General features: G+C 36.1%; 1 protein-coding gene across 3 annotated transcripts in view; it reads right to left on the reverse strand.

Annotated features, from left to right (window-relative positions):
• Window positions 1-13063, reverse strand: part of SPATA16 (spermatogenesis associated 16) — a 221512-nt gene that overhangs the window by 186785 nt on the left and 21664 nt on the right. For all 3 annotated transcript variants that reach the window (XM_032842387.1, XM_032842388.1, XM_032842389.1), the window contains one exon: window positions 10425-11056. In XM_032842387.1, coding sequence (XP_032698278.1) covers window positions 10425-11036 — 612 coding nt within the window. In that variant the 5' untranslated portion in view covers window positions 11037-11056. The remainder of the gene's footprint in view (window positions 1-10424; window positions 11057-13063) is intronic.

A 13063-nucleotide genomic window follows, 5' to 3' on the forward strand; every position in this document is an offset into this window, starting at 1 on the left:
TTAAGTTAAGAAGCAAACTGTGAAGTTTCAACTGAAGGGCAAATCGTCAATGTTGACTTATGCTTCTCAAATTACAGTGTGCACAAGGATCACTATCTTGGCACAATCTAAAATTCTGTATTTCCAACAAACTCACAGTTAGAGTAGCTAAAGGCATAGTGGTTAATTGGGGAACGAGACCACCCTGGTTCACTTCTGGTTCTACCACTTCTAACTGTTGTCCCTCCAGCAAGAGACTCAACCTATCTGTCACTTAGTTTTTTCATTAGTAACAAAAGAATAGTCCCCTCTGTTAAACAAAGAGATAACAGGCCCCAAGTGGAATCAGTTGTGCTAAGCCCCATGTCAGCAGATGGACTTAATACCTAACCGTTTCAGCCTTCCAGAAATATAACCTTCAACCAGTCAACATGAAACTAGCTGGTCATCACTATTTAGATAATCCACCTGATGAACCCTTTCTATTCTTAAGGGCGATTTTGCCTAAAACAATGCATTCTTTATTAATAATTTCCTTTTCCTGCCCCTTTTCTGCCTTTTGCCCTTCAGAGCTCCTTTCTACCGCTAGATAGCATGCTGCCACATTCTTGAACTATTGAATAAAGCCAATTAGATCTTTAAATTTACTCCGTTGAATTTTTTTTTTAATAGATTTGATGGCAGCAGCAAGATTAAAGGAGATTTCGATAACTTCAGGGACAATGAGAAACACAGGCATGATAACCTGTGAACAGTCTGAGTGTGTCTTTCTTGCCATTTCTGAGGGCTGTGGGTGAGTTCTTGGTTCTGAGCTCTGCTTACTTTGTGTGGAGCTCCAGATCTACTTGGTTTTTCAGTCTGCAATTCCCAGGGTTTTGAGTAAAAAACCCTAGCCTTTGGTACTACTTCCAAATTCCATGTTGGAAATTGCTGATGGTTTAGTCTGTAGTTCCCCGTTTGTTTGCAATCCTTCTCCAGATTCCATGCTTGGAATTGCTGGAGGCAGCTGCAGTCCTCCATTTGTCTGGAATCAGTCTGTAGCCCCCATTCTTAGGGTTCTGTTGGCTCAATCCTTATCCTGGTCCCAGGTTCCACGAAGGGAATTGCTGGTAGTACATGCACAGCCTTCTATTGGTCAGTCTGCAGTAACATATAAACCTCAGCCCTTGATCCTATCTCGAGATCCTCACCCATAGTCCCTATTTGTTGAAGTTTGCCAGTTCAGTTCTTTCCCCAGCCTCCAATTTGTTGGTTATTGCTGGTATGTAATGTAAAAATGAGGTAAAGGCTAACTGCTAATGGGAATCTTAGAAACTAAAAAAGCCACAAAAATTGGTGGGCAAGAGTCAAACACGTGAAGGCTGTTAGATCACTCATTATGTAACTCAAAGACTCCCATGGAAGGATAAGTTGGTTAATCAGAATGGGTTAGATTGACAGGGTCATCTAACAACTTTAAGAACATTTCCATGCAATGAAGTATACTGTAAAACATGACACAGCTCTTAATCTGGCTGCACATCCTTTTCAGGTCTTAATTTGACTCTGAGAGACCCAAAGGCTAAGCTAAAATGAATTAATGAAAGAATGAATGATAAAATTTGGATCCTTAAAATCCAGAGAGTTACGTGTGGCACCTTCTGCCATACAGTTTACTTTATGTCTGAGAACTTTGGACACAGAAGCTATAAATATCTACAAAAATGGCACAATCGTACTAAAAAACAACTAGAGTTACAATGACCATTAAGGTCTTATTTAGATAAGATTGTTTATTTAAGAAGTAACTTAAAAGCTAGGCCTCCCAAATCAAACGAACAGAATAAGATACCTATCTTAATTGGTATATAGAAGCTTCCAAAAAGCTTCAAGACTCTAAAATACTTTATTGAAAGTTTTGTTGCAAAAGGCTAATGAACAACTAAAGACACAAAAGATATCTAAAATAACACCTAGGCCTCTCCCATTATAGCCTCCTAAAAATCCATCGTCAAAACACTGGTCCAGAAACTGATGTCTCAGTTGTAATCATCTGGGACACTAGAAAACAGACTGTCCTCAAAGGCCCTATGCAAATTCTTTAACACCAACTCATATGCTCCCATATCTACCTTCAAAGGAAGGCCCTCATATGGGCCCCTCCCCAAACTGATGGGACTCACTCATTTCCTGGTAAACTGTTACATTATTCCCTTAAACAGCTAAAGGAAACTAAAATTAAATTTAATGAAAAACCTTGCCAAATTCTAGTAAATATCAGAGCTACTCTCTCCATTTTAAACCCCAGTCAGAATCTGCAGATGGGATCCTGGAAAAACTGGCAGAAGCCAACTAAGGGTGAGAATTCTTAGTAGATTCAGCTTTCCCAGCTCTCTGTCTGTAGTACTTTGTAGAGAGAGGAAATTAAAATATCTTCTGCAACCTCTTTGGGGACACCTCATATGTCTAAGGGGTTGCTCAGTACTGTCAGAAGTATTTACTGTTTGTCTTGGCTAACAGCTACAAAGTAGCTCTGTGGTCAAAAACTGGCCCAATTACAGAGCCTGATAAGAATTTATTTTTAGGCTTCCTCTCTTTTAAGCCAAAATGAAACTCTATACCCAGAGAAAAAGAAAAAACCGTCTGAGGGATTTGAAAAAGAACTTACTAAAAAAATAGTGTAGTTAAATTGGTGGATCAACCCTTGGTGTCCTTTAGGCTGTGAGCCAATTCTTTGAGGAATTGAGAACAACTGTCCCCATCTTATGTGTCTTCTCAGCACTAAAAATGCTGCTCCAGAGGCAGCTCAAGGTTCATCTATTCCTTTTTAACCAATCCTAAAATCTCCCCCATTTATCTCAAAAGACTTGTAAATATTGGCCTTAGAAAACTAAAGTCCTTCTTGGAGGAACTTACATTCTTCCCTGTGCCTTTGAGATGGAAACTCTTATCTAGGCCATCTCTTGAAAGTAAAAATTTTGGGGAGGTAATTCTTACTGGAAGAAAAAAAATGGGGCGGGAGGGGGGAGTTCCTCCCTTTCCTTTCCTTTTCTTCCTTGTTTTATAAAAAATGCTCCACAGCTTCCATGAGTTTATTAGTTAGGACAAATACAAATCTTAAGTGTCTTCTCCACAATATTAGTAGAAAAAGCTTTAGCCAGCTGAGCAAACAAACTTAATTTATTCCAACTGTTCTTTTATAATTAATGAATTTTACATTATCGTGCCTGTTTTATGGTTAAAATTTCTAAATGAAACTATAAGGTCTCTGTGTATGTGTGTTTATGTGTGTCTATATATGTGTATCGTAGATATATGATATTTTTCTACCGCTGGATGGATGTTGCCAAAATTAATTTATAAAAAAGCTCTATTTAGTTGGTTTAAAGGCAAGTGCTTGTAAGTACTGGGTATTCTAAAATGCTCAGAAATATAAAAAAATTAACCCAAATGATTTTTAAGTTCACATGATCTAGGATTAATCTTTAGTAAATAAAAGCTAATTTAACAAAATTAAAGTTATTAGAGTAATAATCTCTAGTACATAAAAGCAGTTTAAGGTATGTCTTTAGTGTTTTCAGCAATAAACATAAAACTTTTATTCTACCTAGGTTTACTAATCAAGTAAGTTCTTATATCTCTATTAAAATATGTTGTCCAAAAAAATAACTTAAGATGACTGACTTTTTCTAATGTTTTATCAAGTTTTTGTGGGTAATCTAAACATAATTGTTAAGAACAAGTAAATTAAAACACATGTAGGTCGTAATGTGAGAAACAATGGCAGAAGAAAAATTACTACATTTCCTTACTACCTGTAGCCCATTGACAAATCTTTGAAATAGGCATGATGAGGGAGCAGGAGGCTGGCTGAAAACAAAGCAAAAGCTGGCACCTTACACCCCCCTCTCCATCCGCTCCCCCTCAGTCATATGTGTAGCATTCCTCAGGCAGTCCTGACTGCCATGAATGATAAACCAATAGTTAACTTGCAGAGATCACAATCCTGCAAGACAGGAGTCTCCCTTGGCTTACAAATGTCCTAAATCTCACTAACAAAGACAATTGATAGAAGGATTATGACATCCCACCAAAAAATCTCCCAACTATCTTGATGTTAATGGCTGGCCTAAAGACAACATCGATGAAGCCGCAAGGGCAAGTCCTTCAGTAGGCCTCCGATATCCTGGCACCTTGTAGGCCCTCTTTAGCATATGAAAACTCCATTGAAACCTTCTTTCCCCTCACCTTCCCCCAACCGCAGGGTACATAACCTGCCATCCCTCACAACCAGGGGCAGCAGATCTTCCTGCCCACGGGTCCTGTCCCCGTGCTTTAATAAACCGCCATTTTGCACCAAAGATGTCTCAAGAATTCTTTCTTGGTCATCGGCTCCGGACCTCAGCCCACCGAACCTCACCTAGGTTCTAGAACTTCATCAGGCAGAGTGACATTTCTCTAGGGACTCAACTGCTTGGATGTTGATATTTTGCTAAGGGCAAAAAGAAATCGTAGCCCAACCCCCAGGACCCTGTAAATCCCCCTTAACAATGAAAAATTTCTTTGGAAACTTCATATATCTCTACCCCCCTCCAAGATATATCTTGGCAATCATCCCCCAAGTCTATGACCACCAATATAAAGCTGAAGGGTGTCATGACTGAGTTTTTACTAAACAATAATAAATGACCTTTCCTAACAATAGCTAGTCCCCTCAGGATCCTGGAAACCCTATTTCTAAAAATACCTGGGAGGCTTATACTACTCCTAACTCCCTCCCAACTTGAAAGTATATAATAGGCCACTCCTCTTGACCCCAGTGCAGCTCTTTCTGCCCACAGGTCCTGTCCCCATGCTTTAATAAAACCTTTGTGCACCAAAGACGTCTTAAGAATTCTTTTTTGGCCCTCAGCCTCAAACTTGAACAACTTTCCTATGTCAGGTAGGGTAAAAAGTTGTTAGGTGAACTTTTCAGATAGTTTCTTCAAATCTTTATAGTAACCTAAAACCTGAAAATTTGCTAAAAAGTTCAATGATGAGCTATGTTAAATTCATTAAATATCCAGATCACTTCCAAATAAGGTAAAACTGAAACATTAATTATTGAACGTAGGTTTATCCTCTTTAGGATTCCTTTTTACAAAGGAACTAAAGATATTTGGATCTATCACTAAACATATTTTATGCCACACTGAAAAAATTGTACTCTAAGGAAGGATTTGACTCTAGAAAACATAAAATGTAAATTTGCCAATTTAAAGAATGCTGATGTAACAGTTCACAATTGTTTAATTTTTACTAAAATTTAGGATTTAAAGGGTGAAAAATACTAATATACAATTAAAATTTCTAGATATAATAAGGGAAATACTGTATGTGCAGGGAAAGTAGGATGCGTGTTTTCAGTAAAAGAAAGTGTGAGGAATGGAGATGCATTTTTGTTGAGGAAAAAGTAATTTTATCTTAAAGAGAAGTAGACAAGATGGAAAAAATAGGAAAAAATCTGAATCTAAAAAAGTTGTAGAAAGGTTATGGAGAAAGAACCTTGGGAAAGTAATTTTATGTGTGTCTGAGCTGGATAAAATTAAATAAATTTATTATAAGTTTTTTTTAATAAGCTGTGATATGATTAATGTTATACTTAAGAAAAACTAGAACTTAATATTTTTCATCTGCCAGAAGGACAAAAGTTTTCTTGGACTATTGGTCTGCCCCCGATAAGAGATTGTGAAAGGTTTTCCTCCTTTACCTTTTAAGTAATCTGGCTAAAAAGCAAAGATTTATGTTTTATCAAAATGATTTCCTGTGCTCTTTATCATCAGGTCTTTGATCACTTCAGGAAAAAAAAAAACACAAAACTGTCCTTTAAAAATTAAGGATCTAAGCATACAAATGTGGTTTAATATGAATGTGTTTTTATCTTCAGCTTATAACTTCTGCCCTATTGGTATGTCTTCTTCTTTTTTTTTTTTTAAGATTTTATTTATTTATTTGACAGAGAGAGATCACAAGTAGACGGAGAGGCAGGCAGAGAGAGAGAGAGGAGGAAGCAGGCTCCCTGCTGAGCAAAGAGCCCAATGCGGGACTCCATCCCAGGACCCTGAGATCATGACCTGAGCCGAAGGCAGCGGCTTAACCCACTGAGCCACCCAGGCGCCCCTGGTATGTCTTCTGATGTGAATACAAACCCAAGAGTAAATAATGGCTGATTTTAATAAAACTTAACGAAGATGGATGAGTTGGTCACAGAGTTAAGCACTAATCTCACCCACATAATTGGTTCAACTTTATATAGTAAAAGTAAATCATAAAAAATAAATTATTTCATCAAACCCATTTAAATAAATGCTTCCTGTGTTCTGAAATCCTAAAAGATCGAAATTGACTGCTTTATGGAAGCTAAGTTGTTATCTTCTGAATCATTGCTTACCATTTTATCTTAATCATTCAAAAAAGTATTATAAATTTACCTATCTAGTTAGTGAGCATGTTATGAAAACAAAAGGAGCTAATAATTTGTCAATAGTACAAGGAAACCAACACCTAAGTAGAATATTTCTAATGGAGTTATTAGAAACATTGAAAATTATCATAAGAATCTTCAGAGCCTTTCCCCAGTTTTATTTTTGTTTCTTTTCTGTGGTTCTATCTTTAACCACAACCAGTATTCTGTGTACTCCTATAGCCAACTTTGTACCACCCATTTGGCAAGCATTCTGTATTTTCCCAAGCCTCTCAAGTAATAAGCATTTTATGGGAAAATTGCTAGTTATCCTTCAATATCCATTCTCTTCTTATTATTTTTTTTCTGTAAACCTAAATAGTTTATTTTTGTTAATAGGCAGAAATAAACTTACACTTCTTAAAGAATACACAAGTGACCAATAAATATATGAAAAATGTTTATCATAGAAATGCAATTATAAACTAAAATTAGAGAACACTACACATCCAATAAGAGAAGAGCTAAAATTAAAAAACAAACCTTTTAAACGAAATGGACAAATTCTTGAAAGACATAAATTACTAAAGCTCACTCAAGAAGCAGATAACATCAACAATCCACAACTATTAAAGAACTGAATTCTTAGTTCAAAATCCACAAAGAAAATTTCAGGTCCAGATGGCTTCACTGGTAAATTCTACCAAACATTCAAGAAATAATTCCAATTCTACACACATCCTTTTAGAAAATAGAAGAAAAAACACTTCCCAAATCACTAGTTATGGCCAATATCACCCTGATAACAAAACCACACAAACAAATTATAAGAAAACAAAACTGCAGACCAATATTCCCCGTAAATATAGATGCAAAAATCCTTTAAACAGGGGCACTTGGGTGGCTCAGCCAGTTATCCATCTGCCTTCGCTCAGGTCACGCTCCCAGAGTCCCAGGGCATTGTCCTCCCTGCTCAGCAGAGTCTGCATCTCCCTCTCACTCTACTCCTCCTCCGCTCGTGCTTGCTCTCTCTCTTGCTCACAAATACATAAATAAAAATCTTTTAATTTATTTATCTTTCTATTTATTTATTACTTTATGTATTTATTTACTTTTTAAAAAAATTTTTTTAAATTTTTAAAAATAAAATCTTAAAAAAAAAACTTGAAACATTTTAGCAAATTGAATCTGGCAATACACATAAAAAAATAATAACTCCTCATGAACAAGAGGGGCTTTCCCCAAAAATGCAACACTGGATTAACATTTAAAAATTAATTAATGTATTTTATCATCATAATACAAGAACATGGGCAAAAATACAATTATCAACAGATATAGGAAAGGCAGCTGACAAAATCCAAAACATATAGGCAAAAATTCAAGATAACAATGGCAGAAATTTCATAAGAAATGTAACTAAATGTCAAAAAGATATGTTGTCTATTGATGTAGTATGAGAAGATGCGAAATCTTTAAAAGCCATCAAGTATCTTCTTATTATTAATACAACCCCTGAATATCAGGGCCATCTAAAATAAAGACGACAGTTTTCAGCCTCCCTTACAGGTTTGTGTGGCCACATGACTAAATTTGGGTCAATGGAAAAAAGAAAAATGGGAATAGTGTGTGTAACCCCTGTGAATTGTGCTCATGGGGATAAACTGTGCCTCTCTTCTTCCTTTTCTTGCCTTCTGGCTGGCTAGAATGTGGATATGATGACACCAATAGGAGCTACCATTTGGATCATGAGGTCAATGCCACATCTTGAGGAACAAAGTAGAATCTGGAGCTCTGATGATCATACCATACCAGCATTTGACTACCTACATTTATGTGGAAAACCAAAATAAAACAACACAAAAACCTTTCTTGCTTTAGATTCTGTTATTTTAGGTTTTCTGTCACTTGCAGCCAAACCTAATCTTAGCTTACATATATTCAAATATGTATTCATGCATCTGTCTTTCAGGTGTGATCCTTATCATAATGCCTTAGTCTCTATCATCCATTCTACACTACTTGAAGTCATGTTAAGACCTAATGAAAAGTGAGAGATGCATTAAATAATACCTATGAACAGTCAGTATTGAGGAAGTTAAATTTAGGAGAAGAAAGGATTAAAGAGTTTAAAAATCTTTTCTATTCCCAGCAATTCTGGTTTATTAAGAGACATTCTAGGTAAAATTTCAAAGTTAACTCCCACGATAATTAGACAAAAGCTAGGCCAGATGTCTAAGTTAAGTTTTGGTCTCAAAATAATTACCTTTGTTAATTACCAGTAATTAGTGTCAACATCCAACACTTTCCTAAAAACCCTTGTTGGGGGGGTGGGGGAGGAATGGAGAGAGGTAGAGGAAAGAGGGAAAGAGAGTGTGAGCGTTGGCTGCAAGAGAGAGAGAGAGAGAGAGAGAAAACAAAAGTATTTTCTAGTATAGTTATATCTTGGGGTCATTAAAACCTGATTCAAATTTTATAATTTTGAATATTGGGTTTTATGGAAAAACCAGATATTTTCTTCCAGTTAATACAGATAGTTTTCCCTTCTACCCAGACTTAATTTGAAGTTTATAATCTTTCTTATCTTTAAAATTATACATTTAACCCTGGTCCCAGCCCTAAAAAAAAATTCAGCAGAAAATGGCCTTAGTAGAAGATCTCAGGGTTCTTCTTGGAACCTTTCTTTAGCATCCTTTCCCTAGTCAGAGGCCTCTGGTCTTTAGCTCAAAGGACAGGATAGGACTCTCAGCGGTTTGTGGATAACTTAAATTTTTTGGCACTTTCTACACAGTTCACAAGTTTACATAATGCATCACTCTTCCTTACTTTGGGTAGACGACCCTCTGTGAGGACAGAAGTATTTATAGATGCATCCATTTGTGCACTACTTCATCACTTCATCTCTTTGGGCCTCTTTTCTGTGTTTAGAGTCTCTTTTTAAATATTTAGGGACACCATTGTCTGGCATTATCCATTAATAATTCATTGCAGATATAGTCATTTTAACCTGCAAGTAATAGTGGAAATAATACTTTACTCTTTACATCTCTACCACAAACAGCTCACACTTAACTCCTGCTCATGCTTCTGTCATTGCCCCTTTATGCTATCTCTATTTAACTGTTTACCAGTTTGGCTCCCTCACCAGATTGTTAGGGGAAAGGACCACATTCTAACTCACGTTTTTCTATCTCCAGGAGCCACCAAGCACACATAGAATGCATTGGAAAATTTTTTTTTTTTGTAATTAATGAAATATGCAGTCACCAATATTGTCAGGTCAGTATGACTTCTAATGACCCACTTTGGACCTTTTATAGATTCAGTGAGTCATAAGATGGAACAATTTTTCCCACTACCTATTTTGTGTTTCAGTGGTGATTCCCAAGTTTATTTTATCCGTGGGCTATTTCTTTATGCCATAAACAATACTGACCAATTTACTTGCTTGCAGAGAGAAAAATAATTATTTATAAAGCCCACTAGAATGGGAAGGAAATTGAAGTTTGATGATAAAGTAAAATGGTGTTATTTTGTTTTTAATAAGTATCAGGCATAAATTATCAGCCCATGCTAAGCAGCAAAGATAGTTGCATTTAATTATGAACACTACATACCAAAAGGGGAAAATTCATATACTCATTAACTGCTTATTTCTAGAGAGAGAATCTATATTCTATCCACCACACCGTACTAAAATTTTATGGCTTTTATAGGTATACACCTAAATTACAAAACCAACAGCATTTTTATATGTTACCATTCACTATAGGGTTTGTTAACAGAAAAAAGCATGAGGTGTGCTTTTGGGGTGATTTCTACATGTTAAGTGCACACAGGCATATAATTTGCAGGCATACCTTATTTGCTTTATATAAACTGGCAATTGTATAATTCTGACATCATTCAATATTTTCACTCTATGATCACTGTTTATTACAGTATGATCAGAGCTGCTCAATGTAATCAAACTTTCCATTTCACAGTTTCCTGTCCCCAATCTATATATTCTTTAATTCCATACCTCCAATGCTGTTCTGAACTGTCCTGCTGCCACAGCATATTTCTTTTGTCTGTAGCAAGAGCTGGCATCCTTTAAGGCTACCTGAAGCCATTTGTCAATCTGGGGCAGAAAGCTCACATTAGGTACATGCAAAGGGTCTAGTATTTCAGCAGCTCGGCACGTTGGTCGTATCCCAGAGGACATGAAGGACTCAACAAACTCATAGCTCACATCCTCTTCATCAATGTAGACCAACTTCACCTCCACATCCATGATATTTTTTAAGGGAATGTGAGGCAGAGGCATGGTGATCAACGTGCTGTCAAGTTCTGTTATTTTTGCCTCTTTCTTTCCAGCTGGCTTTTCTTCATTTTCTGCCTTCCTTTTAAAGGCCACTTTCTCTAAATCATTACTTTGTTTTTCTTTGATGCTTTTTGCCATTTTTATTCTTTCTGCTGTGATTTCTATCTGTTTTTCTCCACAGCTTTTCTTAACCTCTTGTGACATTTCCAGGATGCTTGGTTGGTTTGCTAAGGTAGACATTTTCTTGCTTGTGTTTATCTTTGGAATAAGCTGATCAGGATAGACCCTATTCACTGTATTCTCCAAATTCCTACTGCTTCCTGAATCCATTGATTTCCCCCCCGAAACTCCTATAAATGTGAGAAGAAGGGAAATAATTAGATCAATAATTTGAAGTTCTAATGGCTTAAAACTATAGTCAAATTAATTTGAAACACTGTTTTATTCATTATAGGCCTCCTTTATTACCTTAAAGTAAAACTGTATGTACATTATCTGCTGACAGTTTTACTAGAGAAGTGTATGTTTCAATCTCAAACTCACCAAGAATTTGTTGAAAACACATTTAGACAGTGTCTTTAAAAATAATAATCTATAGCTGAACAACACTGAATGAACATTTTTATGGGGTGCCCAAATTCACTGAATAGGAAAACCTTACACATAGGTACTGAGAACAAAAAAAGACAAAAAAAATCCATCTCAATATTAATTTCCTTGGAAAGGCAGGTGGTCTAGAACTCATTATAAAATATACTGCTAACCTGCATAATAGACTTGGGAGTCTAAAGAAACCACAGCTGCTTCCTCTGAAAAGCTTCCAGAAATGTTGTAAGCACAATGTTTCCTTGATTTATTTCTTCTATTAGTAATGAAAATCTCAAGTTTAAACAGCTTTAAAGATAACTATTATTCAGAACTGATTTGATAGCAGAAGAACATGACCTTCAACCTCACATTAATGTGGAGCCACATATTCATCTTAAGTCTACTGCATTAATATTTTTTGTAGCAATGGTATCAAGCTGTACTTATATAGAGATGAGACATTTGCCTAAATCATTATTATCCAACAAAAATGTAATAACTAATGGCCTTTTGATTCAAAGGCATACTATATATTATCTCTGATGCTAGATTAATTTCAAAATATAAAATGTGCTAAGATTTAATAATTATGTAGTATGGTTGGTTCCTATTTTTTGAAGATTCTTCGACCCAAAAGCTGATGCTTTTGTCCTAGAAACAACTCTTTAGGGTATATAGGAATAAGAACCACATTTTCCAAAGAAACTAAGAGATAGGTTACGTTACTTATCCATATTACGCTGTTGCTCATTAGTTTTTCTGATCTCTGTATAATACAAATTGAATTGCTATTTCCTCCCTAAGACTTTCAGTCACTACTGCTAACATTCTCCACTCTTTCTCTATTAGCATGTTGTTCTTTACAGCTAATGGCAAACTTATATCAGAACACAGAGAGGAGAGAAAATGCAAGGAGGAGTGAGGATGACAACAGGATAACAATGACATAAAAGCTAACTTTCTTACTTCTTCTTATCTACCACAAGGACAGTACCTGACTCAAGATAAAGTCCTGAGTAGCTTCTCAAAATTTATGATTTTATTAAAGTTGTCCATTTGTTTGAAAGACCACAGTTTCCCTATTGAAAACCTCTAAAACACCCTGAAATTTAACCCGGTAATTTTTATTTAAAAGATTTTATTTATTTATTTGAGAGAGTAAGAGCAAGAGCCAGGGAGCACTAGCTGGGTGAGAGAGCACGAGCAGGGTGAAAGGCAGAGGGAGAAACACACACCCCACTGAGCAGAGAGCCCAATGCGGGGCTTCATCCTGGGATTCCAGAATCATAACCTGAGCCAAAGGCAGACACTTAGCCAGCTGATCCACCCAGGCAACTCATGACCTGGAAATTCTTAAGGAAAACGAAGAAAGTAGCAAAACTGTATATATGGCTGTACCTTGAGACACTTTTCTCCCTCTATCATTGTATATTTGTGTCATCAGAAAGGGCTTAGGTCAAACATGGACATACCAAAAACCCTACTATGATGGTCCAGATCTCATAGGAAAGATCAAGTGCTAATAATTCCAATAATAGTGGTCTTGGATGTTAATTTGCAAAGGTTTAATATCGGAATATTTCTCCAGTGATTTATACTGACAGAGTTCTGTGTCTATAGGGGAAAATACCTAAAAAAATTAAAATTTTTGCCAGTCCGTATTATGCTCAACATTGAAGAAGATAACCATGACTGGGAATCACAGGCCCCATCAACACAGCATTACTATTTACAAGGCTCTGGTTTTTTTTTTTTTCTTCTCTTTGAAT

Source organism: Lontra canadensis, unplaced genomic scaffold (genome assembly GCF_010015895.1).
Source record: "Lontra canadensis isolate GAN:19392208 unplaced genomic scaffold, GSC_riverotter_1.0 scaffold129, whole genome shotgun sequence".
In the NCBI taxonomy this organism is placed as follows: Eukaryota; Metazoa; Chordata; class Mammalia; order Carnivora; family Mustelidae; genus Lontra; species Lontra canadensis.